This window comes from Dicentrarchus labrax, unplaced genomic scaffold (assembly GCF_905237075.1).
Source record: "Dicentrarchus labrax unplaced genomic scaffold, dlabrax2021, whole genome shotgun sequence".
In the NCBI taxonomy this organism is placed as follows: domain Eukaryota; kingdom Metazoa; phylum Chordata; class Actinopteri; family Moronidae; genus Dicentrarchus; species Dicentrarchus labrax.
Genome location: NW_026136703.1, coordinates 11,867,134 through 11,890,405, shown reverse-complemented (window position 1 = coordinate 11,890,405; position 23,272 = coordinate 11,867,134). Strand labels below are relative to the sequence as shown.

The 23,272-nt window shown below is 41.8% G+C and overlaps 3 protein-coding genes across 7 annotated transcripts; all 3 read right to left on the bottom strand.

Annotated features, from left to right (window-relative positions):
• Positions 1-837: 837 nt before the first annotated feature.
• On the bottom strand, positions 838-3,985 carry tmed8 (transmembrane p24 trafficking protein 8). The gene is made up of 6 exons (XM_051396338.1): positions 3,818-3,985; positions 3,329-3,440; positions 3,096-3,189; positions 2,890-2,983; positions 2,379-2,672; positions 838-2,155 (listed from the first exon to the last, which is right to left on the bottom strand). Exons 2-6 carry the CDS (start codon positions 3,436-3,438, stop codon positions 1,938-1,940), a joined length of 810 nt encoding a protein of 269 aa, XP_051252298.1. The 5' UTR covers positions 3,439-3,440; positions 3,818-3,985; the 3' UTR covers positions 838-1,937.
• A 260-nt stretch (positions 3,986-4,245) lies between these two features.
• Positions 4,246-6,535, bottom strand: noxred1 (NADP-dependent oxidoreductase domain containing 1). The gene is made up of 6 exons (XM_051396337.1): positions 6,178-6,535; positions 5,919-6,094; positions 5,333-5,513; positions 5,094-5,251; positions 4,794-4,992; positions 4,246-4,649 (listed from the first exon to the last, which is right to left on the bottom strand). The coding sequence occupies exons 1-6, from the start codon at positions 6,333-6,335 to the stop codon at positions 4,511-4,513; spliced, it is 1,011 nt and encodes a 336-aa protein (XP_051252297.1). The 5' UTR covers positions 6,336-6,535; the 3' UTR covers positions 4,246-4,510.
• Positions 6,536-6,635: 100 nt separating this feature from the next.
• atg2b (autophagy related 2B) lies at positions 6,636-23,227 on the bottom strand. Of its 5 annotated transcripts, none has more exons than XM_051396329.1 (43): positions 23,141-23,227; positions 22,069-22,482; positions 21,793-21,955; positions 21,513-21,665; positions 21,318-21,420; positions 20,770-20,932; positions 20,506-20,685; positions 20,300-20,396; positions 20,016-20,180; positions 19,724-19,875; positions 19,338-19,449; positions 18,854-19,097; positions 18,598-18,760; positions 18,338-18,430; positions 18,036-18,224; positions 17,565-17,838; positions 17,353-17,461; positions 17,067-17,268; positions 16,360-16,502; positions 15,537-15,694; positions 15,238-15,413; positions 14,970-15,120; positions 14,587-14,789; positions 13,621-13,701; positions 13,387-13,493; positions 13,201-13,293; positions 13,022-13,092; positions 12,859-12,935; positions 12,590-12,760; positions 12,357-12,489; positions 12,063-12,262; positions 11,752-11,981; positions 11,552-11,669; positions 9,805-9,996; positions 9,618-9,719; positions 9,432-9,510; positions 9,114-9,324; positions 8,960-9,029; positions 8,792-8,874; positions 8,509-8,630; positions 8,275-8,429; positions 8,031-8,180; positions 6,636-7,923 (listed from the first exon to the last, which is right to left on the bottom strand). In XM_051396329.1, the coding sequence occupies exons 2-43, from the start codon at positions 22,228-22,230 to the stop codon at positions 7,693-7,695; spliced, it is 6,231 nt and encodes a 2,076-aa protein (XP_051252289.1). In that variant the 5' UTR covers positions 22,231-22,482; positions 23,141-23,227; the 3' UTR covers positions 6,636-7,692. The 5 variants fall into 5 exon arrangements, 4 of the variants coding, with proteins under 4 accessions (XP_051252289.1, XP_051252291.1, XP_051252290.1 ...); XM_051396331.1 differs by having other exon boundaries at positions 14,970-15,117; XM_051396330.1 differs by lacking the exon at positions 23,141-23,227 and adding an exon at positions 22,848-23,126.
• Positions 23,228-23,272: the final 45 nt, after the last annotated feature.

Here is a 23,272-nt window from a genome sequence, read left to right as displayed (position 1 = left end):
TAAGATTAAGAGACGTTTTAATTACATAACACTACTAATTCATGATGTATTCAGTAATATCTTTGACTTAATCTATTACATTTTGGCTATTTCAAGGCTCTACAGAGTGATGCTGTAATGGTTTATGTTATCTTTCTGCCTCCCTCATGTGCAGTATGTAATGGGAGTCACTGAAAACACATTCTTTATAGTTCAATACAACACCACCTCAAACTGCAATCTTAGATATGCCTTTATTGTTTAATCAGCAGCAGGAACACATCAAACAATAAATAAATTGTACTAGATTGTGCTGGCTGCAACAGTGTATATATGTGTATATATCTCCTCAAATCATCATCTAACTCTAACTGAATGAATGTAGTACTTTAACTACTTAACTCACTGTTTTAACTAGTTCTATAACTAAAACATAAAATTGGGAATAGCAACATATAAGAGCAATTTCAGAATGTTTCTCCTAGTTGTTTTTAACAATCCAGTAAACCATGAGTGACACCAGATGTAACTCTGGACTCTGACTGGCCTTTGGGGAGAGCTGAAAATAAAACCTGGTTTCATCAGCACCTCTGTAACAATTACATCAATCCCTCTGTGCCACGTTTTAATGGAAGCACAGGGGACCAATCCTGGAGCGCTTTCTAATCCTGGATCAGCAGTGAGACTGTTATGAAATGACGGCGTCTCAGGTGGAATAGACAGATTTGGTTGGTTGGAGACTACACACACCAGCAGTCTTAATGACATCTCTCAAGTGTCATGGTGCAACATTTACCTAAACTACCATCTGCTAATTACAGTACGTTTAATCCAATTCCCAAATAAACCACACAGAAATCACAATCTTATCTTTATTTTTCGAATATAAATTTCAGGAACAAATGTCATCATAACTTACAGTAAAGGTACAGTACAGCAAACATGGGAAGCTTTAAACCAGTTGCTTTACATTGTATACGGCATTAGCAGCCAAATCTGTGCTATCTTTGGGAACATGCGCACAAGTGAGGTGTAGCAGAAGCACTGATTTCAGAAACAGGATGGAACGAGGCTGTTCAACACACTGAGGATATTCAAAAACAAACACACTGACCTTTACTTACATAGACCTTGTGCACAAAATACATTTAGATGGAATATTACAACCACTCCCTAGCTCAGAAAAAGCAAATTAAAGGGTGGGGGTGAGGCAAATGTAAATATTGAATCTATATTACATAATAAGAGCTTTGCGATAAGGGATGACTTTTATTTGTGTCATAAAAAGCACACTTTGGAAAACCACTTGCTTCGGTACATTCAACTTTTTACCAACACACCACTATGACAGTAGACGGCTCTGTGCACAGAATTTGTATCACGTAATTATATTCTCCATTATCACATGATTCAATTGAACACAGATAGAAAATAAGTTACGCTACAAAGCAGAAGGATAAATATAAGTAACAACAACAAAGCAACATAACCATAATCACAGAAGGTGCTCGTATACACACACACACGCACACACACACAAAAAAAAAAAAAACCCTTCATTTCTGTAGAGCACTGCTGATTAAGCACCTGGACTAGGGAAATATATTCTGTGCAGGTGTTCCCTGATCACCGCTACCATAGAAATGTGACGACTGAAGACAGTATACGTTTTATGATGAGCACTTGACCAAATAGCACAGTGCATACATGGGAATATGGCACAAATGCAAGGCTTCATCAAATATCTATCAGCGAGACATTGGAGCAAATGTTGCGTTCAAAACTATCTGACCGTTTACGTAAATTCAACAAATGGCAACACAAGCTGATAGTGATCAAAAATAGATATGCCTATATTTAACCTTTAATAACTTTTTTCCAAGTAAGGAATCAAAAAATAGTTCTTAAGAGAAGTATTCTTATGTAAAGCATACATTCATAAACAGTAAATTGGCATCTCAGGCACTGTAATAAACTCTGTAGTAAAGAGTTTTATTTCGCCATAGTGAGTAGGAGTTATCAAACTTCAGGAGGTAAGTGCCTTCACCTGGAAAATCGTGGCTCCCCCCGTTGACACACAAGTGACTGTCCTGGCGGTATACAGGTAAGATTTCAGCCAAGTTTGAGTTGGTTTGATTTTTGGAGCCCTTCTCGACGTCTCCGTTACCGACAGGCCCTGCAACAGAGAGCACATAAACCACAGAGTCAACACGCTGCCTCAGATCCCAGCTGGAGGAAAACACATAAAAAACACGCAATTATGATGTGTCTTGTAGATAGAGAGCGACTGATATGTTTTACAGAATGATAACTGAGACATCCAGTGAAAAGGCTTTAAACAGGCCAAAGTGGAAACTAAATTCAGGCCGCTTTGAATTCTGAATTTCTCACTGACTGACCTTCCAGCTCCTCCTCTTCATCTTCATCATCACTTGACTCGCTGATGTGCACTGTGATAGACCGGCTCGTGACAGGAGTCCAGTCAAAATATATGCCAAAGCCAATGTCGTAGCCGTCTGTAGCAAACTCCCAGCACACTTTTTTGGCCTCGGGGACAGTGGGCACGTGAACTGTCATGATGTCGCCTCGGTACACTGTCACCACGCTGTCCTCCTCCATTCGAAGCTTTGCCTTTAGCTCCTTCAGTGCAGCAGATGTCCATGTTGTTGGGGGTTTAAGAGGGGGCATCTGGGCTGCCATCAGGAGCAACAAATGGCAATGTGTCCACAAAGAGCACAACAGCAACTCTGATAATTATTTATCTAGCAATAGCCACAAATAAATTGTATGCAAATTGATGTTTTTAGAGCTGGTATTACACTATAAACACATTTGCAGCAGATTTATGAAACCTCAGAATATAAATAAACAAAGCAGCAGTCATGATGGCACACTCAGCAGGTCCCTCACCTTTCATCTCAGCAGAGGGCTGACAGCTCCCAGCGCTGTTGTTCTCCTCGCTTCCTTCCCCAGTGGCCGGCTCAGCAGGGGCCTCTTGATTACCCTCAAAAGGCATTCACACAAGACTGATGTTATAGCTTAGAAAATATATATTACACCTCCCTGTTTATTGCCACTCAATGACAGCCCTTCCGGCATGCTTAAATATTAACTACCTCAGCATGTTGCCCTGAATCCTCCTTGGTTTCGTCCATGTCAGCTTGGGTCTTGGACTGGGTGCAGCTCTGTGAAAGGTCCGTGTTCTGGAGCCTGAAGAGCAGATAGTATAGCAACAGGACAGACATCACAATATTTCAACAGTGAAGACATCAGGATGCGAGAAGTATAACTAGCAATGCGTTTCCTTACAGTAGCTTTATAAGCAGCACTTTCTGCAGCAACAGGCTACCTGTCCAGCGGTCGGTTGTCGCACTGTTTGGATGTTATTCCGGGGAACGACGAGAAGGACAGGGATGACAGCCGCGACTGGAGCTCTGATGTAGCCTCTAATCTCTCCATGACTGTAAAGACAAGACAAACACCTCAGTCTGCGTGGCCGGGAAAGATGAAACCCCGCCCCTTCCACCGCTACGGGAGGGGAAGGTGACAACACTGAAACTAGCCTCATAAACGCAGATAAACTAAACATACTGCTGTTTGACATTAATGGACCGCGGTAACCACAGCACACATTTGTGAATTTACATCTAAAGCCGTGGAAGCCAAATGTGTGTGTGTGTGTGTTTGTGTGTGTGTGTCATTAGCTCTATCTAGCTTTATCTTCCTAAACTGACATTAGCCTGCAGCTAGCTGGTTAGCTCCCGTTAGCTCCCGTTACCTAGCAGGCAGAGAAAGTGCGGATGAAGCCGCGGGCACACTGAGCTCAAACTTATCTTACCACGGTGTGTAACGCGGATGGTCTGATAACTCGATACGATGTTACTTCAGTCCAACTCAGGCCATCGGGAAATACGCCTCTGTATCACTGCAATCATGTGACGGGTCTCTCTCCACGGTGCTGCTTCCTGACAGGAAAAAACAGACACGAATTTCTGACGCTTCCGTGTTTTCTCGAGTCTTGACGAAAACCTGCGAGTCTGAACTCCCGAGATCTTTTAAAGGCTTAAATAAAAGTGTTCCCTCAGCTCCTCCGGATACATTCATAAGAACAGATTAATAGTTTACCCGTACAGCTATTCATTTTAAAACAATGGCCACAGCCGACTCTGATTTATTTCATGTTTTTTTTTCTCGTTTTTGTTAAGTGTGTTTTATTTCTTGCCGTGTAAATATAACAAATCAACAGATGATAAATGATGAGTCGACTTTCATTTCAAACATTTTTATTTATATTGCATTTGCAATATATATTGCAGTAAATACAGAATATTGTAGCTTTTTGTACATTGTAAAATATAGTTTTTCACATATTTACCATTCTGATTAAGTATGTAAAAACAAAATATTACAAAATACACAGACCTATTTATTCAAACGTAATCTTGCATTACATTATTATTTTATTTGTTTTATTTTAAGGAACACAATGTCTGTGCTGGACAGGATAGAGGAGGGGACATACAGTTTTACATTAGACTGTAACTGGTGCTTCTAGCAGGGATTTGTATGCTGCAGAGATGCACTGTTGCATTGATTTGCTGCTTGATAGAAAGCACATCAGTGGTGTCTTCTTGGTCTGAGCATCAGTGAGATTAATCCAGGGAAAAGGCCTTTGTGGAGAAGAAAAAGACACGTAACATTTTAAATAATTGTTGTTTTTTTTTCAACGCTGCATTACAGTGTAAAGCTGGACCAGACTGAGTGAAACATGACAGAAATTAATCTATTCTTGAGCTGTACACTGTTGCACTCACTCCTCTGTAAGAAGCAAAGACGCGTAAGATGCACTGATGAAACTCTGAGCGTTTAATTCCACAGTGTGTGGACATTTCTCCTTAAGGAGGTCGTTGATCAGAGAGAGAGCATCACTGGATCCCAGACCGGCAGAGGTGCAGATATTTAGCAGGCTGTACAACACCGCACACACCCAGTTCAGATCCAGAGAAATGCCACCTAAATATGGGAATCACAAGTCTTCTTAAACAGTTATACAGGAATACAACTTAATTAATGCACATCTTATATAATGCATGACATTATAAAACATGACATACCGCTCATTGTAAGTGGACAGGATGCCTCTATCAACAAAGGATCCGTCAGAGGAGCTGTGGTCAGACGACTGCGGGACAGCCACACATCTGCAGCGTCACAGTCAACAAAGTCATACTGTGGTTTGAGAACAAAGTCGTGCCCAAGAAGCTGTGCCAGTCTGAAATAATAGATGAAAAGAAATGGACTCAGTGTACTGAAAATCAACAACAATGACGCATGTGTGTGAGTGTGGTGGTACCTGGTGGAAGACACAGCACAGGGGAAGCTGTACACAAGGCAGCGCTTTGACAGGTGAGAGTGGAGATCAGCGCAGACTTCTGGGAGGTGAGAGGGCAGACAGCAGAGGAACAGAACGTCTGCCCACGCTGCCAGTCTGCGATTGTCGAAGAAACATTCAACTCCTGTCTGGATAAATTCCACTGAAACAGCGAAGCAGCGAGGCAAACACAAGCACAGGATCTTGAATATATCAGTATTGTACAAGGAAGGAAGCTCAGGGGGCAGTTTATTTAAATAAACTCATGTTTACGCTACTCTACATGGCAAACTCAAGAAGTATAAAAAGCATTAACTGAAGTTCAGTCCTTACACAAATACATGCATTTGTTTTAGAGACAATGCTCCAAAGTCTGTATGAATTATTTTATATGAATCTCTTTCATTATTGATGTAGTCAACTGGGATTATTGGCATCTGACTTGCAGAAGAGAGCACTCAATGCAGTGTTATTTATGAGTCAACACAAGCCTGCACTATTATTACACATTGTGTTAGTGGGTTTGGGACTTTTGAGTGCCTTGAAGTGACTTATTTTGTCAGTATACCTGCGGATTCTGGTCTTCTGTGAGAGATCTTAATGTGTGAGGGTTTGATGCCAGAGTTTTCAAGCAGGGAGAGGAGCAACTGTTTCCCGATGTGACCCAGCCCAAGAATCCCAACGCAGAGGTCACTGTCAGCTCCCGATGAGTCTCCGTTTGCAGTGTGACTTGTGATGACACATCTAAAAATAAACAGCACGCTAGAAGTTAAAATAGTTTTTCCTATGTGTCACAAACACTTGACATGGACCTGCAGACAAATTACCTCAGAGACTGGACGAGTTTACACAGGAAAACTGCGTGCGCGCTCCCGCAAAATGTCAGTCCAGCCGAGCGAGCACGCAGGTGGAGTAACTGTTTCTCATCCTCCGTCAGTCCAACCTCAAAAGATAAACTGCTCAAATCAGCAGCTACGTCCACCATCGCCTAAAACTTCAGGTAGGATGAGCAGGGAGTGGAAACTGAGGAGCTTTACAGCATATTAAAATGTGCCCCGTCCTCCCGTTTCCATGGCAAAAAGGACAACTTCCGATTTAACAGCTTACATGTTTCAAAATAAAGTTTTAGCGACCGTTGGTGACAAATGTTGCGTGTTGTCCAGAATAAAAGCACGAAACTGCTGCACATCGAAATTAAATTATAACAGTATTAAGAGAGTATAAGTATTTTTTCCTCAAAAGAAATCCAGAAACAGAAAAGTATAAACCACATCTAACTATAATCTACTCTGGAGGATTTAACCATTTTTTATTTCCCTTCCATGCTTTTAATACAAATTCATCAATCGACTGTACACTTATGTACAAGAAATATCATCCTGTCCACATAAACAAGAAAATGGGCAAACAAAATGTGTGCAACACAACATATCACACCAAATACCAATATTCAAACATACACTTAAAAAAATCAATTGCGCAGGATAGTAAGACTTCTTGTACAAGTTTGTGTCAACAATTTGAAAATGTGAGCAGCAGACTTACACTTGGAACTTTTTAAATTTTAAAAGCAGCTTTTCAGAACAAGCAGCTTTTGCAAAAAAAAAAAAAAAAAATGACACAACATTGATCACAGCTCAAGATAAAATCGTGAACCATTGTAACAAATCTGGGTAATCTATCATTCATTTGAGAAATTAACCATTAAGTCACTTAAAAGTGCTGATTACAGAACTTTACACAGCTGTAACACATTCAGTTTCTACACTTGTTCTTATATTTGCATGAAATGTTACACATTAGAAATATTTACAGTAAATAACAAGGCCCACATACAGTGCTTTGTATATAAATTAAGGGTCATTACACCTATAATATTAGTGTTTGTCGTCACCAATTAGGATAAGAGATCGTAGCAACACAACTTGTAAACAAAGCTGTTTCAGAATGAAGCAAATGTTAGCGCCTCATGAGACAAGAGCTTATTTCTTTATTGTTATGATCTTATATCTATAATGCCATTATCTATCCCACAACAGAACATAAACCACATGTAGACCACATGTGGCTCATCAATTCATCACTCTACATGACATCCTTTTGATTAAACGTACAGTTGGACGATGCTGATAACCATGAAGGCACTGTGGGGCAACTGGCAAGCTGACACAAGCTGAATTACAGTAGCTCAAATTGCCACGAGATGAACAGTGTTTTATTTACACCGGGCCTGTATATGCACCTCTGAGATATTCTTCTTCAAAAATGCTCTGAAGAAAATGTTCCAACACATTTACTAGCCTCTGCACAGTCATGGTTTCAGTTACACATGGCAACAAGAATTACTCCTCCCCCTGCCTCCATTTCTGAGACTCCTCCTGGCGGGCATCAGGGTGAATCTGGTTCCTCATCCCACCCAAGACATTGGAGGTGGCTTCAGTAGCCATAATGAGTGGCTTGACCACTGCTGGTGGCAGCTGGCGGAGAACTCCGCCCACTGCCCCTGTCATCCCACGCTGCTCGTGCTCCCGGGTAGCCGTGTCATAGATGGTCAGTGCCGTGTCTGTGATCCCCTGTAGATGGAAACAACATAAATAATATCAACATACTAAATCCTAATTAAAAACAGTGTTTCTTTTCAATATTGTTACTGGAATTAAAATATTTCTTTGTTTTTTACCTCTTTTACCACCGTATAGGCTTTGGCTACACCTTCCCTCAGGTCAACAGGCTGATGAGCTAGTCCGTAATGGGAGAACCGTTTTATCCTCTTTATGTCTCTCTCATCAGGAACTGGAGACACCATGTCGTAGGCCGTCTCAGCTGCTGCCTAAAAATATACACACACAACAATAGATTTGTCTGATGCCTCATGAAGGCATTAGTAGTGAATATAGACATTTTAGTCACAGTGGAAAGTTTACCTGGATGGTCCGCACCATCCTGTTGGTGAGCTCCAGAGCAGCCATAGCAGTAGAAGTTCCAAAGGAGGCGGTGCCGCGCTGAAACCCACGGACTATCCGACCATCTTTCCTGTACTGCTCAATTGGGAGCCACACCAAGTCCCTGAATCCCTGAACTGAACAGAACATTAATCTTAACAACTGGGAAATACATTACCTGAGAGAGACACGTCTCAGAACACGTGTTGTACTCACCTAGTTGTACCAGAGAGTGAATAGGTCCCACACCACCCAGTAGTCCTGGAAGCTGGTTCTTCTTTATGTCATTTAGCCACTCATTAATTGCATAGGAGAACAGCTTATCCACACCTAATAATCTGAAGTACAGACAAGTATTAGTTTCTAGGGAAATATTATTGGTTCTCTTAGGATAGTAACTGTGGTGTGTAAAAGAAATGTTCTCTATTACTGGCTGAATCCAAGATATCCAATAATAAACAACGCAGTCTCATGTAATATATTACTGAGATAAACGTACCCTTGTCTATAGCACAAGCGCCTCAGTTTCAGCTCTGAACAGTTAAGCTGTGTCAACCCGATAATGATTCCTGCAAATGTACCCTGAAAGAGAGCAGTAATAAAATTATTCATAAAGCACAAATTAAATAAAGTGGAATTAATACATAGCCCCTCCTACAACATCTACCTGCTCCATGGACACGTGTTTCCCATGGTAATCCAGGCGAATGGGAACCTCAGAGGTAAATCGAAACTCCCTGTTAGAAAAAGAAAACGTTAGCGAACACAGACAAGAAATTTAATTATTATTATTTTCCATTATTTAGTTGTTTAACACTGACCTAAAGAAGATGGGTTGGTCTGTGAAGGAAGGAGCAGAGGCTTCATTATCATTCACTTCTTCCCTGCCAGATGTGGAGAAGCCATTGTGGCTCAAACGTCTCTGAGCAGGCACTGAGATGATGGGTGCTGGGTCCTGGCTGTTGCCAGCGTGCTTGGAGAAGCTGCAGGAGATCTCTGGGGCAGCGGCTTTTTTTGTGGAAACACAGACAGCTGCAGAACAAAATGTTATTAGTAAGTAATATTATAAAGTCAGGCTTATGTTAAATGATGTTTGAGTTTAAGCCTTAGAGTAATTAATTAAGAGTAATTAATTTTACCTTCTTGAGCAGGGGGTGAGAAAAACTCAACTTCAGTAGCAAGACTGGTAAAGAAGTCCTTCAAGAAGAACAGTGCATCCTTCAAACAAACAAAAAACAAGGCTGTTACTCTAAGAAATGTTACTGAGGATACTGATATATATTTTTGACACAATAAAACAATCATCTGTATTAAGAGTCCTTTACCTGATCAATATTGAGGCGAAGAGGCATCAGGGAAACACGCAAACAGCACTCCTGGGGAGCCTGGCCTGACTCAGGACACATGTGCAGGGCCTTAACTGTCAGCTAAGACCAAAAGCACACAAAAAGTTACACCAGGCCAAAACTTGACTGTATTATTGTGTTTATGTGAGTGTGTTGCTATTCTCACCATGTTAGAATGGGCTTTTCGGGGCATTTCCTTGCTTGAATACAGGTAGAGGAACTTGTTCATCTGTGAGGTAGCCAGTCTGTCTCGAATCTCCAAGTCCTGCACCACAAACACCTGCCGGGAGACTGGCTGATCCATCGCTGGCCCAGAAGCCACCTGGGCCTGTGGGTACACCTCGTGCTGAAATCTCACCTAGGGAAAAGAGGTAAAAGAAAAGCTTGAAGGAATATCAAAAGGTATTTATACCCCCCTCCAAAAGTATTGGAACAGTGAGGCCAATTGCTTTATTTTTGCTGTAGACTGAAAACATTTGGGTTTGACATAAAAAGATGAATATGAGATGTATTTACATCTGGATCTGATACACAACTTGGAAGATAGCACCTTTAATTTGAACCCATCCATTTTTCACGTGGGCAAAAGTATTGGAACATGTGATTGACAGGTGTGTTTTGTTGCCCAGGTGTGTCCTATTACATGGATTATTCAAACAATAAATAGCACTGAATGTCTACGCTCAGTTTCTGATTTGGGTTTTGCCTGTGCAGACTGCATTTATAGTTAGAGGTGTAACCAACATGAAAACCAGAGAGCTGTCTATGGGTGAAAATTATGAACCTGAGAGAAGATGGAAAATCAATCAGAGCCATTGCACAAACATTGGCCATAGCCAGTACAACCATTTGGAATGTCCTGAAGAAGAAAGAAACCACTGGTGTACTAAGTAACAGATGTCGAACGGGTAGATAAAGGAAAACAGCAGCAGTGACGACAGAAACATTGTGAGAGCTGTAAAGAAAGACCCTAAAACAACTGTTAGTGACATCAGCAAGAACCTCCAGAGGGCAGGAGTGAAGGTATCACAATCTACTGTTCGCAGAAGACTTCATGAACAAAAATACAGAGGCTTCACCAGAAGATCCAAACCACTCATTAGCAAGAGGAAAAGGAAGGCCAGGCTGGAATTTGACAAAAAGGAGGTAATGTCATGGTTTGGGCTTGCATGGCTTCTTCTGGGACGGGCTCATTAGTCTTCATTTATGATTTAATACATGATGGCAACAGCAACTCAGAAGTCTACAGAAACATTTTGTCTGCAAATTTTAAGAAAGATACAACCAAACGGATTGGGAGATCCTTCATCATGCAGCAAGATGATGACACTGCCAAAACAATAAAGGAGTTCATCAGGTGCAAGAAGTGGAAGGTTTTAGACTGGCCATGTTAATCTTCAGACTTAAACTCTATAGAGCATGCATTTTACCTGCTAAAGAGGAGACTGAAGGGAGAAACCCCCCAAAACAAACAACTGAAAGAGGCTGCGGTGAAAGCCTGGAAAAGCATCACAAAAAGATAATGTATAAGTTTGGTGATGTCAGTGGGTCACAGGCTTGATGCAGTTCTTGCAAGCAAAGGATTTGCAACTAAATATTAAGGCTTATTCACTTTAATCTATTAAGTCTATCTGTTCCAATACTTTTGCTCACCTAAAACATTGGTGTTCCGTTACAAATAATGCTATCTTCTAAGTTGTGTATCAGATCCAGATGTAAATACATGGAAATAAAAGGTGAAATGTTGATCTCCTGCCTCATATTCATCTTTTGATGCCAAACCCAAATGTTTTCAGCCTGCAGCAAAAATAAAGGAATTGGCCTCTCTGTTCCAATACGTTTGTAGGGGAGTGTATATCATCTGTATGATGGTACCATAATAAATACTCATTCCAGGGGAAAAGGAACTTTACCTTGCTGAGCTGTATCTCCATCAGGACGTCAGGGTTCCTTCCTCTTCCACCTCCTGCCCGTCCTGAAGCTTTGGCCTGTCTAACAGGAGTTTGAGAGGGGGAGCTATGGGGTGTAGACCTGCAAGAAAAAATAAACCGATTTGTTTCCCTTTCAGCACATTTAAAACAGAGTGTGCCCAGTTACTTGGTTAATGGCTCACCCCCGGCTTCTCGCTGGAGAGGCTGTGAAAGTCGCAGTCCCGAAGTCTTTCCCACCGTAGAGGTGCCACACGACAGAGATCTCCTTGATGAGGTAGCGCACCTCTGGGATGGGAAAGTTCATGGCTCCGCGGCTGGAATCACTCCCATCTAGAGGTTGACTGAAGTAATCATCTTTGATTTCCACAGGGTCTGAGGTAAGCTGCTTTACGACGGGCTCCTGATCAAGATCCTGAAACACAACAACAGTGAGCCAACTGTTTTAACAGATTTTGTTACGTAGCCGTAACTGTGTGAATGAATATATCCTGACCTCTCCTCTAGAACCTGGTGTCTCCAGGATACAAAAGTCGTCCGTCTCTTGTGCAAGTGTAGGGACAGGAGTGATGAGAGGAGAGTGAAGCATGGGGTAAGTGGGACTTGAATCCTGGTTAAAATTCCCACTCTCATCCGGGAACAAGAAGAGATCTGAGCGAGGCGGGTCATGGTCTTGATTCCGCTCCTCATGTGCACCTATAGATTTGGGGAGAAAAGTCCAAATCTAGTTAAGTAACATTTTATCATCCATGGAGCGAAAACCCTACTGTTTACTGAACAAAGTCTTCACCATTCTGCTGCAACCCTGGTGCATGTTGCCCGTCAGTCTCCTCCATAGCTTCACTCATCAGATCCTGCAACATCTGCTGCTCAGTCTCAGCGAGCAACGGAGTCTGAGATGTAGGCCGGCTGGGAAACTCCACCTGTCCAAAAATACACAAAAACTAAGCACGTATGGCCACTAGAGTTTTAAAATCGTATTGTAAGTATGTAATGGTGGCTCATGTTGGTGTCACTGCTGACCTTGGCTCTTTGTGTGGTACTGCTGTGCTTGGCCTCTGGTTCTGCAGGGGGCAGTAAGTCTCCATAGCTGGCTACATACTGGATAAGGTTCATGAGGGCGGCACAGGAGTCTGAACATGTTCTGATGTGAATAACGTCACTGGAACAGCGCAGCTCAAATCTGGGCTCTGACTATCACCCAAGAGAAAGTGAAAAATTATTTCCACATTCTTCAACCTTATTTTCGAGAGAAAAACGTTTTATGTCATTTTGAGACAGATAACTCTTACCAACTTTCCATCTACTCCAGGTTTGACAGCTGTAATCCTCAGCTCCAATGTTCCCATGTCTACCACTTGGACATAGTCTGTTATAAAATCCATAAGCAAACATCAATGCTGCATTGAAACATTTCAAGCGGTTTCTTAAAAGTCATCCCTGAAGTCAACTTACCACGTGCTAAATTGACAGAGACAGCATTACTCTTGTCGGAGAGGAACAGAGCCGCTTCATCCAAAATGATCCTGTGCACAACATATTATACTCAGCAAACAAGCTACTTTTTCTGTAATTCAGTTGCAATTACATCTCTTAATTTTGTATCAGCGACAAAACCAGTGGCCCTCTTATACCTGAGTGTTGAGGAGGAGTGGTCTAAAGAGACACTGCTGGAGATGCTGAAAGTCTCTACAACCAGCAGTGATCTGAGTGGCAGGTAAAGGGGTCTGCCAAGAGAAAAACAAATGCTACATTACACTTCACACACAGATAACAAATAACTCTTTAATGGGAACTGTTTAGTCTGGAGTCTACTTTACCTGTAGTCTAGAGAGCAGCTCCACAGGTGTAGATGTAGAGTGGTGACAGAAGTAGGAGGGGCATATCCCAACACAGGCTCATCAGAAACATTCAGAAAGTCAACAATCTGTTGCACATAAATTGACAATAAGATTAAAAATGTGTGATTTTATTTCATTGTATTTCAGTCTAATGCCCTCTGAACTTTTATGTGACGTCAAGTTTTTGTAAGCGGCAGCTACATCTTGGCCTACCTGGTCATACCAGCCCAGGCTGGGAGGGACCACTCTGTGCTGGAGTGTGGCTCCTCTAACTCCAACAGCAACCAGGAATTCCTGCGTAAAAAGGGACTACAGTGAGCAGAACACAAAACCAACCTGACTGATACACTTTACACATGATTGAATGTGGTGTTATATTAAATCTGTGTTGAAACAGATGCTACTGCACAGTTGTTGTTTCAGGAATAATTCAATAATTAACATATAATCATGCCTGGTGTTTCCCAGTATAACAACGTTGACACAGCTGCCAATTATTTGACTACTATGGCATTGGTGTAAGAAAACAATGGGCCTCGCTTATAAAACATGGGTGTTTACCATGTCCTTAAATGGCAATGTCAGGATCTGGGTTGGAGAGTAGATCAGGAAAAATCATTCAGTAGGACAATAGCCCCATCTACAGGGCAAATGTAGACATAAAAGGGTCTTTGGAGGTTGAGATACCGTTGTTGTCGATTTTCAAACAAATTGATGCTTAAAGAGCCAGTGTGTACGATTTAGTGCAATCTAGTGTTGTATTTGCAGATTGCAACCAATTCGCCTCACCTTTCCCTTCCATGTGTGTAGGAGAAACTCGCGAAAAATCTGAAAGGCCCAATCTAGAGCCAGTGTTTGCTTTGTCTGTTCTGGACTACTTTACAAACATGGCGGATCAACATGGCGGCCTCTGTGGAAGCTCCCGCTGTAGATAAAAATTCTAAGGTAACAAAAATACCACGATTCACATTTTCAGGTGGTTATTCACTGATAAAAAAAACCTAAGAATATTATATTTATTATATTCCATTTCTGCCAATTGATCATCCAAAATGTTACACACTGGAACTCTAAGGGAAATACTGAAGCTGTGTATGAGAGAACCATTTTAAACTCTATCTTGACCTCTAAACCACTGGTATAGGGGTCTTTAACCCATCAGTGATTCCGTAAACTTACCTTGACATTGCGTTCTGCATTCTGTGATGAGATTTTGACAGCGACAGACACCATGCTGCGGGCCTCCAGACCAATACCCTCTGAGGGTGTTGAGGATCTCTCAGGAGGCGTTTCTGATTGGTAGATGGTTGGCTCTAACCAGTGGGGATGTGTCCTGCATGGTAACTTGATGTCTGAGACAGAGGTGCCTCCATCCACAAGTCCTGAGTAGGTGAGAGCAGAGTGAGACAACAGAGTGAGACAACAGTGAAAGGGCGTAAGTGCATAATGACATAACGGCTATGTAGACACAGTATAGCTGTATAGTACATATAATCAGAAAATACAATATGTACACAGCAGCAAAAGAGTTGTATTACAGTGAATGTGGGCAGCTGGTTTACCTTGATGATACATGCAAATATTACTGGTGTGGAAGCAGATGTAGTGTTGGTCTTTATAACCTTCGTACTGTGTCACACTGAACAGCACAGCATTTTTCACCTCCAGCCAGAACTCGCCATGTTTGTTTTTCAGTACCGTTTTGTCCTCCTTCTGGAAAAAAGATGGAAACTTATTCCCACTATCCATAAAACAAGATATTAGTAATGTCTGAATTAATCTGTGGCTGATGAGTGATAGTAAGTAATACCAAAAAGGATATGAGTTTACCTTAGCATTAGTTTGAAGAGCCACCAGTCCATGATTGACACTGAGGATGACCGAGAACAAGCTCTGGGAGGTCTTGCTCTGGGCTTTGGGCTTTTTCTTCCTGCGACATCTGAGGCCCAAGTCAGATGCAGGAGAGTAATAGTGCATTGTCTCCTCCTCTGACCCACTGGTGTCATCTGAAAGCACAACATAAAGCATGTCAATTAAGTTTAAACATGACTTCACATTAGACATTTCTACTACAATTACAAGTGTCTGACCCCATGCAAATTCATGAGTGATTTTTCTTTTCATCTCACCCTCTGGACCAGTAGAGCGGAACTGGCTGAAGCTGTCCTTGGAGTACGTGTTGATCAACTGACTGGCGACAGAGAGTCCAACTCCGTATGGCATGCTTTCCACCGTCTCCACTGGAGATGGAGCAGTGGGCTCCCACAGCAGCAGATCATTGTTTATCCTAAAATATTGAGAATATACATTTTATGTATGGACACAGGTAGGTGTTTAGTATCTTAATAGGTATATTATTAAAGGTCCAGTGGGTAAAATTTAGGAGGATCTTTGCCAGAACTGGAATACAGTATGCGTAACTAGGTTTTCATTATGTGTATAATCACTTAAAAATAAGAATCGTTGTTTTTGTTACCCTAGAATGAGAGTCCGCCATGTTGAACCACCATGTTTTTACTGTAACCCAGAAGGGACAAACCAAACACTGGTGTAGTCGTTTTTCGCACATTTCACTGCCACCGTAGTTTCTCCTACATGCTTGGAAGGGGAGGGTGAAGCAAGAGAGTTGCAATGTGCAACTACACCGCTAGATAGCAATAAGTTCTACACACTGGACCTTTAAAGGAGTCTTCCAAGGATAGGACCACCTTTTCAATATTTTAGTTGACTTTTAACATATAATCAAATAACACATGGATTGTTGGTTTTCAGCTACTACAAAACACATTTATACATGTGAAAATGTTTTAGAAGTTGAATGTTCGACTAGCCAACTCAAACTTTAACAAAGTTAATGTTTATGATAAATCTTACCCTCGATTATAGATTTTTTTTTTTACTGGATTTTTATTGTCATTCAATTATTTTGTATCATATTACAAAATTATGTACCTGTTGTGTAGTTTTTCATAAAATGCCTTGCTGGGGAGCACTAATTGCACATTGGGGAAACACAACTCAAGGATGAAGCGAGAGTTGTTCATGGTTTTTTCCTGGAACTCCGTCATTTCAGCAACATCACCAGGAATGACCATCTGGAATGAAAAAACAAAACAAAATCTAAACATGGGCTCCATCTGGTCGGTCAACAGGTTAGGTATACAAAGCAGTCGTGTCACTGTTTTCATAATGATGCATCTGTAATACATTTGAATAGACCAACCAGAGGATACCCTCGCTCCAGAATGCAAATATATGCACCTGCACAAAGTCCACCTGCTTTAGACCGATGCCATCATCAAAACAGTAACAACAATTCTTCAAATAAGCAAATTTAAACATAAGGAAATATGTGTGCTGCAACAACTATTCACTTTTTCTAATATCAAGCATTGCTGTGCAAATTAGGTACATTTTGAGATCGACAGGTTTTATAAAGAGAGCAGACTTACACAAATTAATCAGGAGGTATTTTTCCACCTGGATCATTTCTAAGTCAATATATTTAACAGCTGCTTTAGGCTCCAGTGCATTTACTTGATGTTTTGAAGGAAAAATGCTGCACTTTAACTTCCAACACTAAGAAATGTAATACTATATCCAGTAGTTGGCTGAATATTCATATTTTTAATGAATACGGCCCTTTAGCCATTACCTACCTCTTCATTCTCATACATAACCCTTCGTGATGAAAAGGGCGATGGCTCAGGTTTCCCAAAGTCACACACATCCTTCAGTGAATGGGCAGCTCCTTCCTCCTCTTCTTCTTCAAGGGAATGGTCCTCAGCACCCTCGTCATCTTCAGCCGTCACCCGTTCAAGGATTGAGTGGACTGCAGTTGGGTTCATCTTCAGCACAACCCTGCTCAAAGAGATTTAATACTATTGAGAGAGGCTCCCTGAATAAATGGATCAGTTTAAGGTCGGTTACAGTAGATAAACGTACCTCGGCCAATCAAATTTTACACTTTCAGATGTTGTCATGTCTCCATCCATGGTGTGGGACACTCTCAGAAACCGGGCAGCTGGTTGATCAGGCTCCTCCTGAAACTTTCCTGCACAAAGCCAAAAAAAAATTAAATCATTTAAAGAGCAATTCCTCTGTTTAAAAAAAAAAACATCTTCAGGGGAAAGATTTTTTTTCTTGAGTTCACATACCAATAAGCTCCCTGAAGGTGAGCTCCATTTTGGTTTGGTCAGGACAGTTGCCACCCATGAACTCGGTTTTTACTTCCAGGTCCTCCAGCTCCAGGTAGAGAACTTCCTTCTGCAGGGACTTCTTGAACCAAGGGCCCCTCTCCTGATCTGACCGCAGGTCAGGGATGGGGAAGCGAATTGCAAGGCCCAGTAGTGGGGCATTGACAGTCAGCGATACATGACAGTTGGTAGGAGTGTGGCTGTCATCAAGGAAAACCTCTGTAAAGGCCTTATGCTGTGAAAGAATTAAATTATATATGTTGAAGAAACAGTTTTACCTTTTTTTATCTAAGTTTAAGAAAGTGGTGATTTACATGATCAGGTGTGACAATACTTCCTTTGTCTACAATAATCATTATTATTGGGAGATTTGAGATCCTCAAATTTCCGATTGTTTTCATCTTTAATTAATAGTTTTTGGGATGCCCTTACCAAGCTGACATGTTTATTATAAGATGTGTACAAGTGGGATGCCATCAACTCTGTGGTGGCCAGTTTCTGAGGTTGTAGCAGTGAGTTGAGACGGTCTACGATGCTGATGTCCAGCTCACAGCGCACAGGGCCCAGCTCCACCTGGATCTCAGCTTTCCTGGGAATGGTGCTAAGACGAACCTGGCCGCCCTGCACACAGAACCAAAAGGTTGACTGAGCAGGAGCCCAACAATGATACAGATAATGAATGAGTGTTAAGCGTTAGTGTTGCAGTTTCATGTTGGACTAATAAATGCTGTTACCTGAGGGCCTCTGCGCTCAGCCTGTTTGTAAAGCAGGTGAAGGCAGGTGGTAAGCGACGCATCAGCACTGGCTGCGGTGTCAAATGTCAGGAGCTGAAGTGTAACAGGGAAACTAGTGAGAAACACTCTTAATGTAATGCCAGCTGCAACTTTCAGGCGTACATTCAGTACTTTCAGGTGTACTGAATGTATATGCAGTGTTTAACCTAGAAAGCTCAGTGCAGTGCAAAATGTGCTTAGCTCAGGCTTGAATTTCTAACCTCAGTGTACTGAATGCCTCTTTGGGAGCCACCACTGACAGCCTCAGAGGGGAACAGACACTCCAGAAACTCCATCTGATTAAGGGAGACATCAGTGCTAAAGGTCCGTAGGTTGGATCCCTGACAGTGCTCATAGTTTATCTTCAGGCCCTGGCCCACAAACCTGCAAACATGAACCCACATCAAACATTAAACACTAAATCTGTCCTACAATACCCTTTAACACAACAGGATTTAGTGAAAAATAAAAGAGCACCTGAGATGATCATGGGGACAAGCATGGTTAAACACTGTCCGAGACTGAAGGAAAGCAGCTGGAGTGAGATGGCCCGGGCCCACCGTGCTGAAGAAGTGTGCAGCCATAGGGCCAAGGGGACTGGGAGCAGCATCTGGTGGTGGCAGCGGGTCGATGTGGAGGACTGAGACAGCCAGGCTACTGAGTGTCCACCTTAACACCAACTCTGGCCGTGACTCATCACCGTGGGTTTTGGATGGATGGGCTGAAATACAACAATGGCAGATATAAATACAGATTTTCACAGTGGTGAAATGATAACCATGTGCAACAGCGAGCCAAATAGTTGACACTGATTTCACTGATTATCATCCCTTCAACCACAGATCATGTAAGCTAAGCTGATGTTATCTATGCTTGGAATGAAAACATAAAAACTCCACCTCATGGCCCCAGAGGGACCAGTAAAGTACGTAAAAATATACTAATATCTCATGATACTTACAAGTCTGTCTTAGTAACTTTTGAGGGAATTGTAAATCCCGTGACTGGACGGGAGCTTCATTAGTCTGCTTCTCTCTTTGTCTTGGAACATCCATGTAATCATCCCACAGAGCCTAGGAACACAGATATACACAGCTATGATGCCAGACAATGTAAGAACAGCAGTTCATTTGGAATAATTTTACCAAACAAACTAAAATAGCAACAATGAAAATAGTCATTCATATACCTTCTAATTTTGTGAGTATAAAAATCTAAGTTTGTTGAACTGTAGTTTGCTGAGGATTTAAGATGGATGGAGTAACCAGACCACTCAGAACACTAAAGCTCACCTACATTATATTTCAATGAGTCTCGATGACTGCAGTCAAAGGGGTGAAAACTTACTGTTGCATTTCCAGAGGGAGATTCTCTGGGGGAGGCAGAATAGTTGCTATTTAGTGACAAATCCAAGTCCACCGTGGGTGGTTCACCCAGAGGAGGAAGGGATGACAAGCTGTGAGACATGTCCATGTCTGCCATGGAGAAGAATACATCATCTACACCACCCCCAGATATGTTAAAAATAAAATTAAAAAAGGAAGGGACAAAGAAAGAACAAATATCATTAGATTGATGCAACAATGAGATCTGATTTCTCAGAAAGGTCATGGGTTAGGGGATGATGATTCAGTCCAACCTCGACTAGACACAGTTCTGGTGGTCTGGCTCTCAAAGAGGTCAGGGTCTGCTCCTGGGACAGCGGTATCCTTCTTCAGACAGCGGTTTAGTTCCATATGCAGCCGATACTCATCCTCCTGCTGCATGGGTCGGCTCTTTCTATCCTTGGCCCATTCCTGTGTGCCTTCACACAAAGAATATGACATACTCTATTTACTCTATTTCTAAATAACTCATTTGGTGACATTGTTAACCTGTGTGATCAAAATGTTGTCTATCGTCTATCAACAGACGGGTGCTCACCTCCACCAGAGAACGCTCCAAACAAGTCCAGAAGAAGATGAACTTGCCGTGGGGACAGCAGAATAATAAGTGTATCAATATGTCCAACTACATCCAGCTGAAAAGCAAAGTGTGCAAAATACACTGGTTAAAAGCAATCAGCCCTAGTTCATTATATTGAGTAAGTAATTAGGAACCTTTTTGTAATTAAGAAATGGTTAATTTACCTTTGCTCCAGGCATAGCCAAGTTGTTTTTCAGAGTGAGGGACAACTCTATTTTACCACAGAGGCTCCCAACCTGCACAGGTTCAAAGGGTGCTGTAGAGGATACAGGCTCTGTGAACTGGGGATGAGGCTCACATATTATTTTGGGATTCCAGCTGGGGGAGAGCTTTGGCTCAGTTTCCTGCAAAATAAGGAGATATATTTTTCTAAAAGGCTTACACATACAACTCATTCATGCTGAATTTTAAAGACTCACTACACCGACCGTAGGAGTGGGGGAAGATTTACAACCAGCACGGGACACATCGGAAAACTCATCCCAAAACACGGTAATGCCTTCCATCTGCAAGTTTTTATGTGCAAATGTGGTTGGCTGATGCACATTAACATTTGAACTCTCCTCGCCTGTTTCATCGCAGTAAACAATCCTGAAACCAACCACAGAACGCAATTAGCTTGATCGACAGTATGAGAGTTAGTGAAAACTAATGCATCGCAATTACTACCTATTAGGGACATCTTTTATACAAGCCGCAGCCCATTTTAACTTTTTACAACCAATTTTTTTACGGCTCATTGTAGGATAACAAAAACCAAACAATTCCTATATTCAAGTGATCATACACTAAGGAAAACATAACTATGAATATTATATTTAATTTCTGACAATAGATCCTCCTAAATGTTACACACTGGACCTTTAAGAGAGGACATTCATAAAGGATGATGACTAGAACTCAACTAGATTCTGATGTTGAAAATATTAAGATTGTTTCAGAATGTCCTTTTGTCCTATTGACTGTCCAAACTTACTTATTGATTCGAATCTCAAGGGCGATTCCAGTTTTAGAATTTTCTGGAATGTGTTCGACTCTGAGAACAGTATCCAAAAATGTCACTTTCACTCTTCTCAGAACTGCAAGATAGAAAATTATAATAAATTACTTTACACAATGCTTTAGGTGGTACAGTTCTTAAAATGTAGTCTAATAGTATAGACTATTGTACCTGTTTCTATCGTTTCTGCAAACTTCTCTAATCCCTCAAAAGGCTGGAAGCTCTCTCCCATATCGTCGGTGAGTTTCTGGCTCAAACATTCTTTGGCAAGCTGCATGCTGCTCGTCATGAAACTGGACCAGTACATGGGCTCAGTGCCAGATGCTGGAAGAACAGCCAGTGGTGACAAAGTCATTTACTTTTCAGAAAAAAATTGTTGTCAACTTGTCAATGTGTACCTTGCTTTTTCACTGATGGTTTTGAAGTGGCACATAAAGCAGTCTCTCCTTACCTACTCTTGGTCTTGGTCTAAGAACCATCTCCAGACCCTTGACCTCTAGGGCACAGTTTTCCTGCAGCAGGGCTGCCCATGGGACAGTTAGAGAAATTGTCTGGATGAACCCTGCGATGACCTCAAAAGGGGCATCTGCCGTCTCTAGGAGCTCATTGAGTGACTGAGGAATAAGAAATAATGCTGAAGCTTTTGTCCATTTATGCAGATTCTGTGTATAAAATCAATAAATGTATCATGCTGAATTGACTGACACAACAGAAACACTACACATACCCATTTATCCAATGGCACTTGTGCAAGTGACCCAGTGCCTTGATAGAGGTCCAAACTGAGCTGATCCAAACTCAGCTTCTCCTGTAGAAAGTTGCCAAGGTACCGATGCAAGAGGTATCTGCAGGCCCGCTTCTTGATGGACTCCGAAAATGGCCAAGGCATCTTTAACTCAGTAGGTGAACAGTACACAGGTAATAAAAGGGATCTTGAGGCTCTGCAACTGGAATGCTATAGCTACTCAAACTAGCTCTCAAATAATCACTGGTGTTGCAACCGTGTCATCCTGTCGACTTAAAGACATTGAGAAACTGTGAGCTCAAACACCCTTCATATCCCAAGATTAGGGACACTTTGGAGGATGTGTTGACACTCAAGGATATGTGCAGGAATTGGTCTGACTCCAGTTTGCTGCGCCTATGGAAAGACACACAAATGGTGCCCCCTTTGAAATTTGACACTTGGCACAACATGAGACTTGACACAAACAACAAACTCAAATGATGCTGACTGTTTTTAAATTGTTCCTGTGAGGCATTATAATATAATGAGGAAAAAGAGACCAGATAACGTTAATGTTACTCTGAGCACACATTTGTCCCCCTTCTACAGACAGTGTAAACCAGCCAAACGCTCTTGCGAAATAACTATTAGCATGGCACAGACTTGCTAGTCAGCAGCTACCTTTAGCTATGTTTACTTAAACAGAGCTGTCATCGTAGTCAACACACGGGAGCTGAGCTTTGACTTCTGGCTAGACAAAGGCATGTCATTTAGCTTACCAGCCGGCTAGCAAGTGCAAGGCTAGCGCCGTTAGCTAGCCTGTGAACCAATCCTATAGGCAGTGAGGCAACATTAGCACAGCCGGCTAAGCTTATAGCGGTACGCGTTTTGCTAAGCTAGCTAACCTTAAAAAAAAAAAAAAAAAAAAAAATCAACATTTCTCAAGTTATCTACCCTCACGTGTGACCTGTACGGAGACACAAAGCACTGAACCGTACACACACCAGCGCCCAAATGCCGACATGCACTAGTTATTCAACGGAGTTAAAAGATATTAGTGCTCTTAAATTACCTTCTGACTGAGTTGTTTACAAACACTTTCATGACTCCGCACCGACTGAAGCCACACTCCGGGGGAGGGATTAGACAACGACGTCACAACATGGCGGACTTGCGTGGTGCACGGGGGCAGATATCGGGTCAG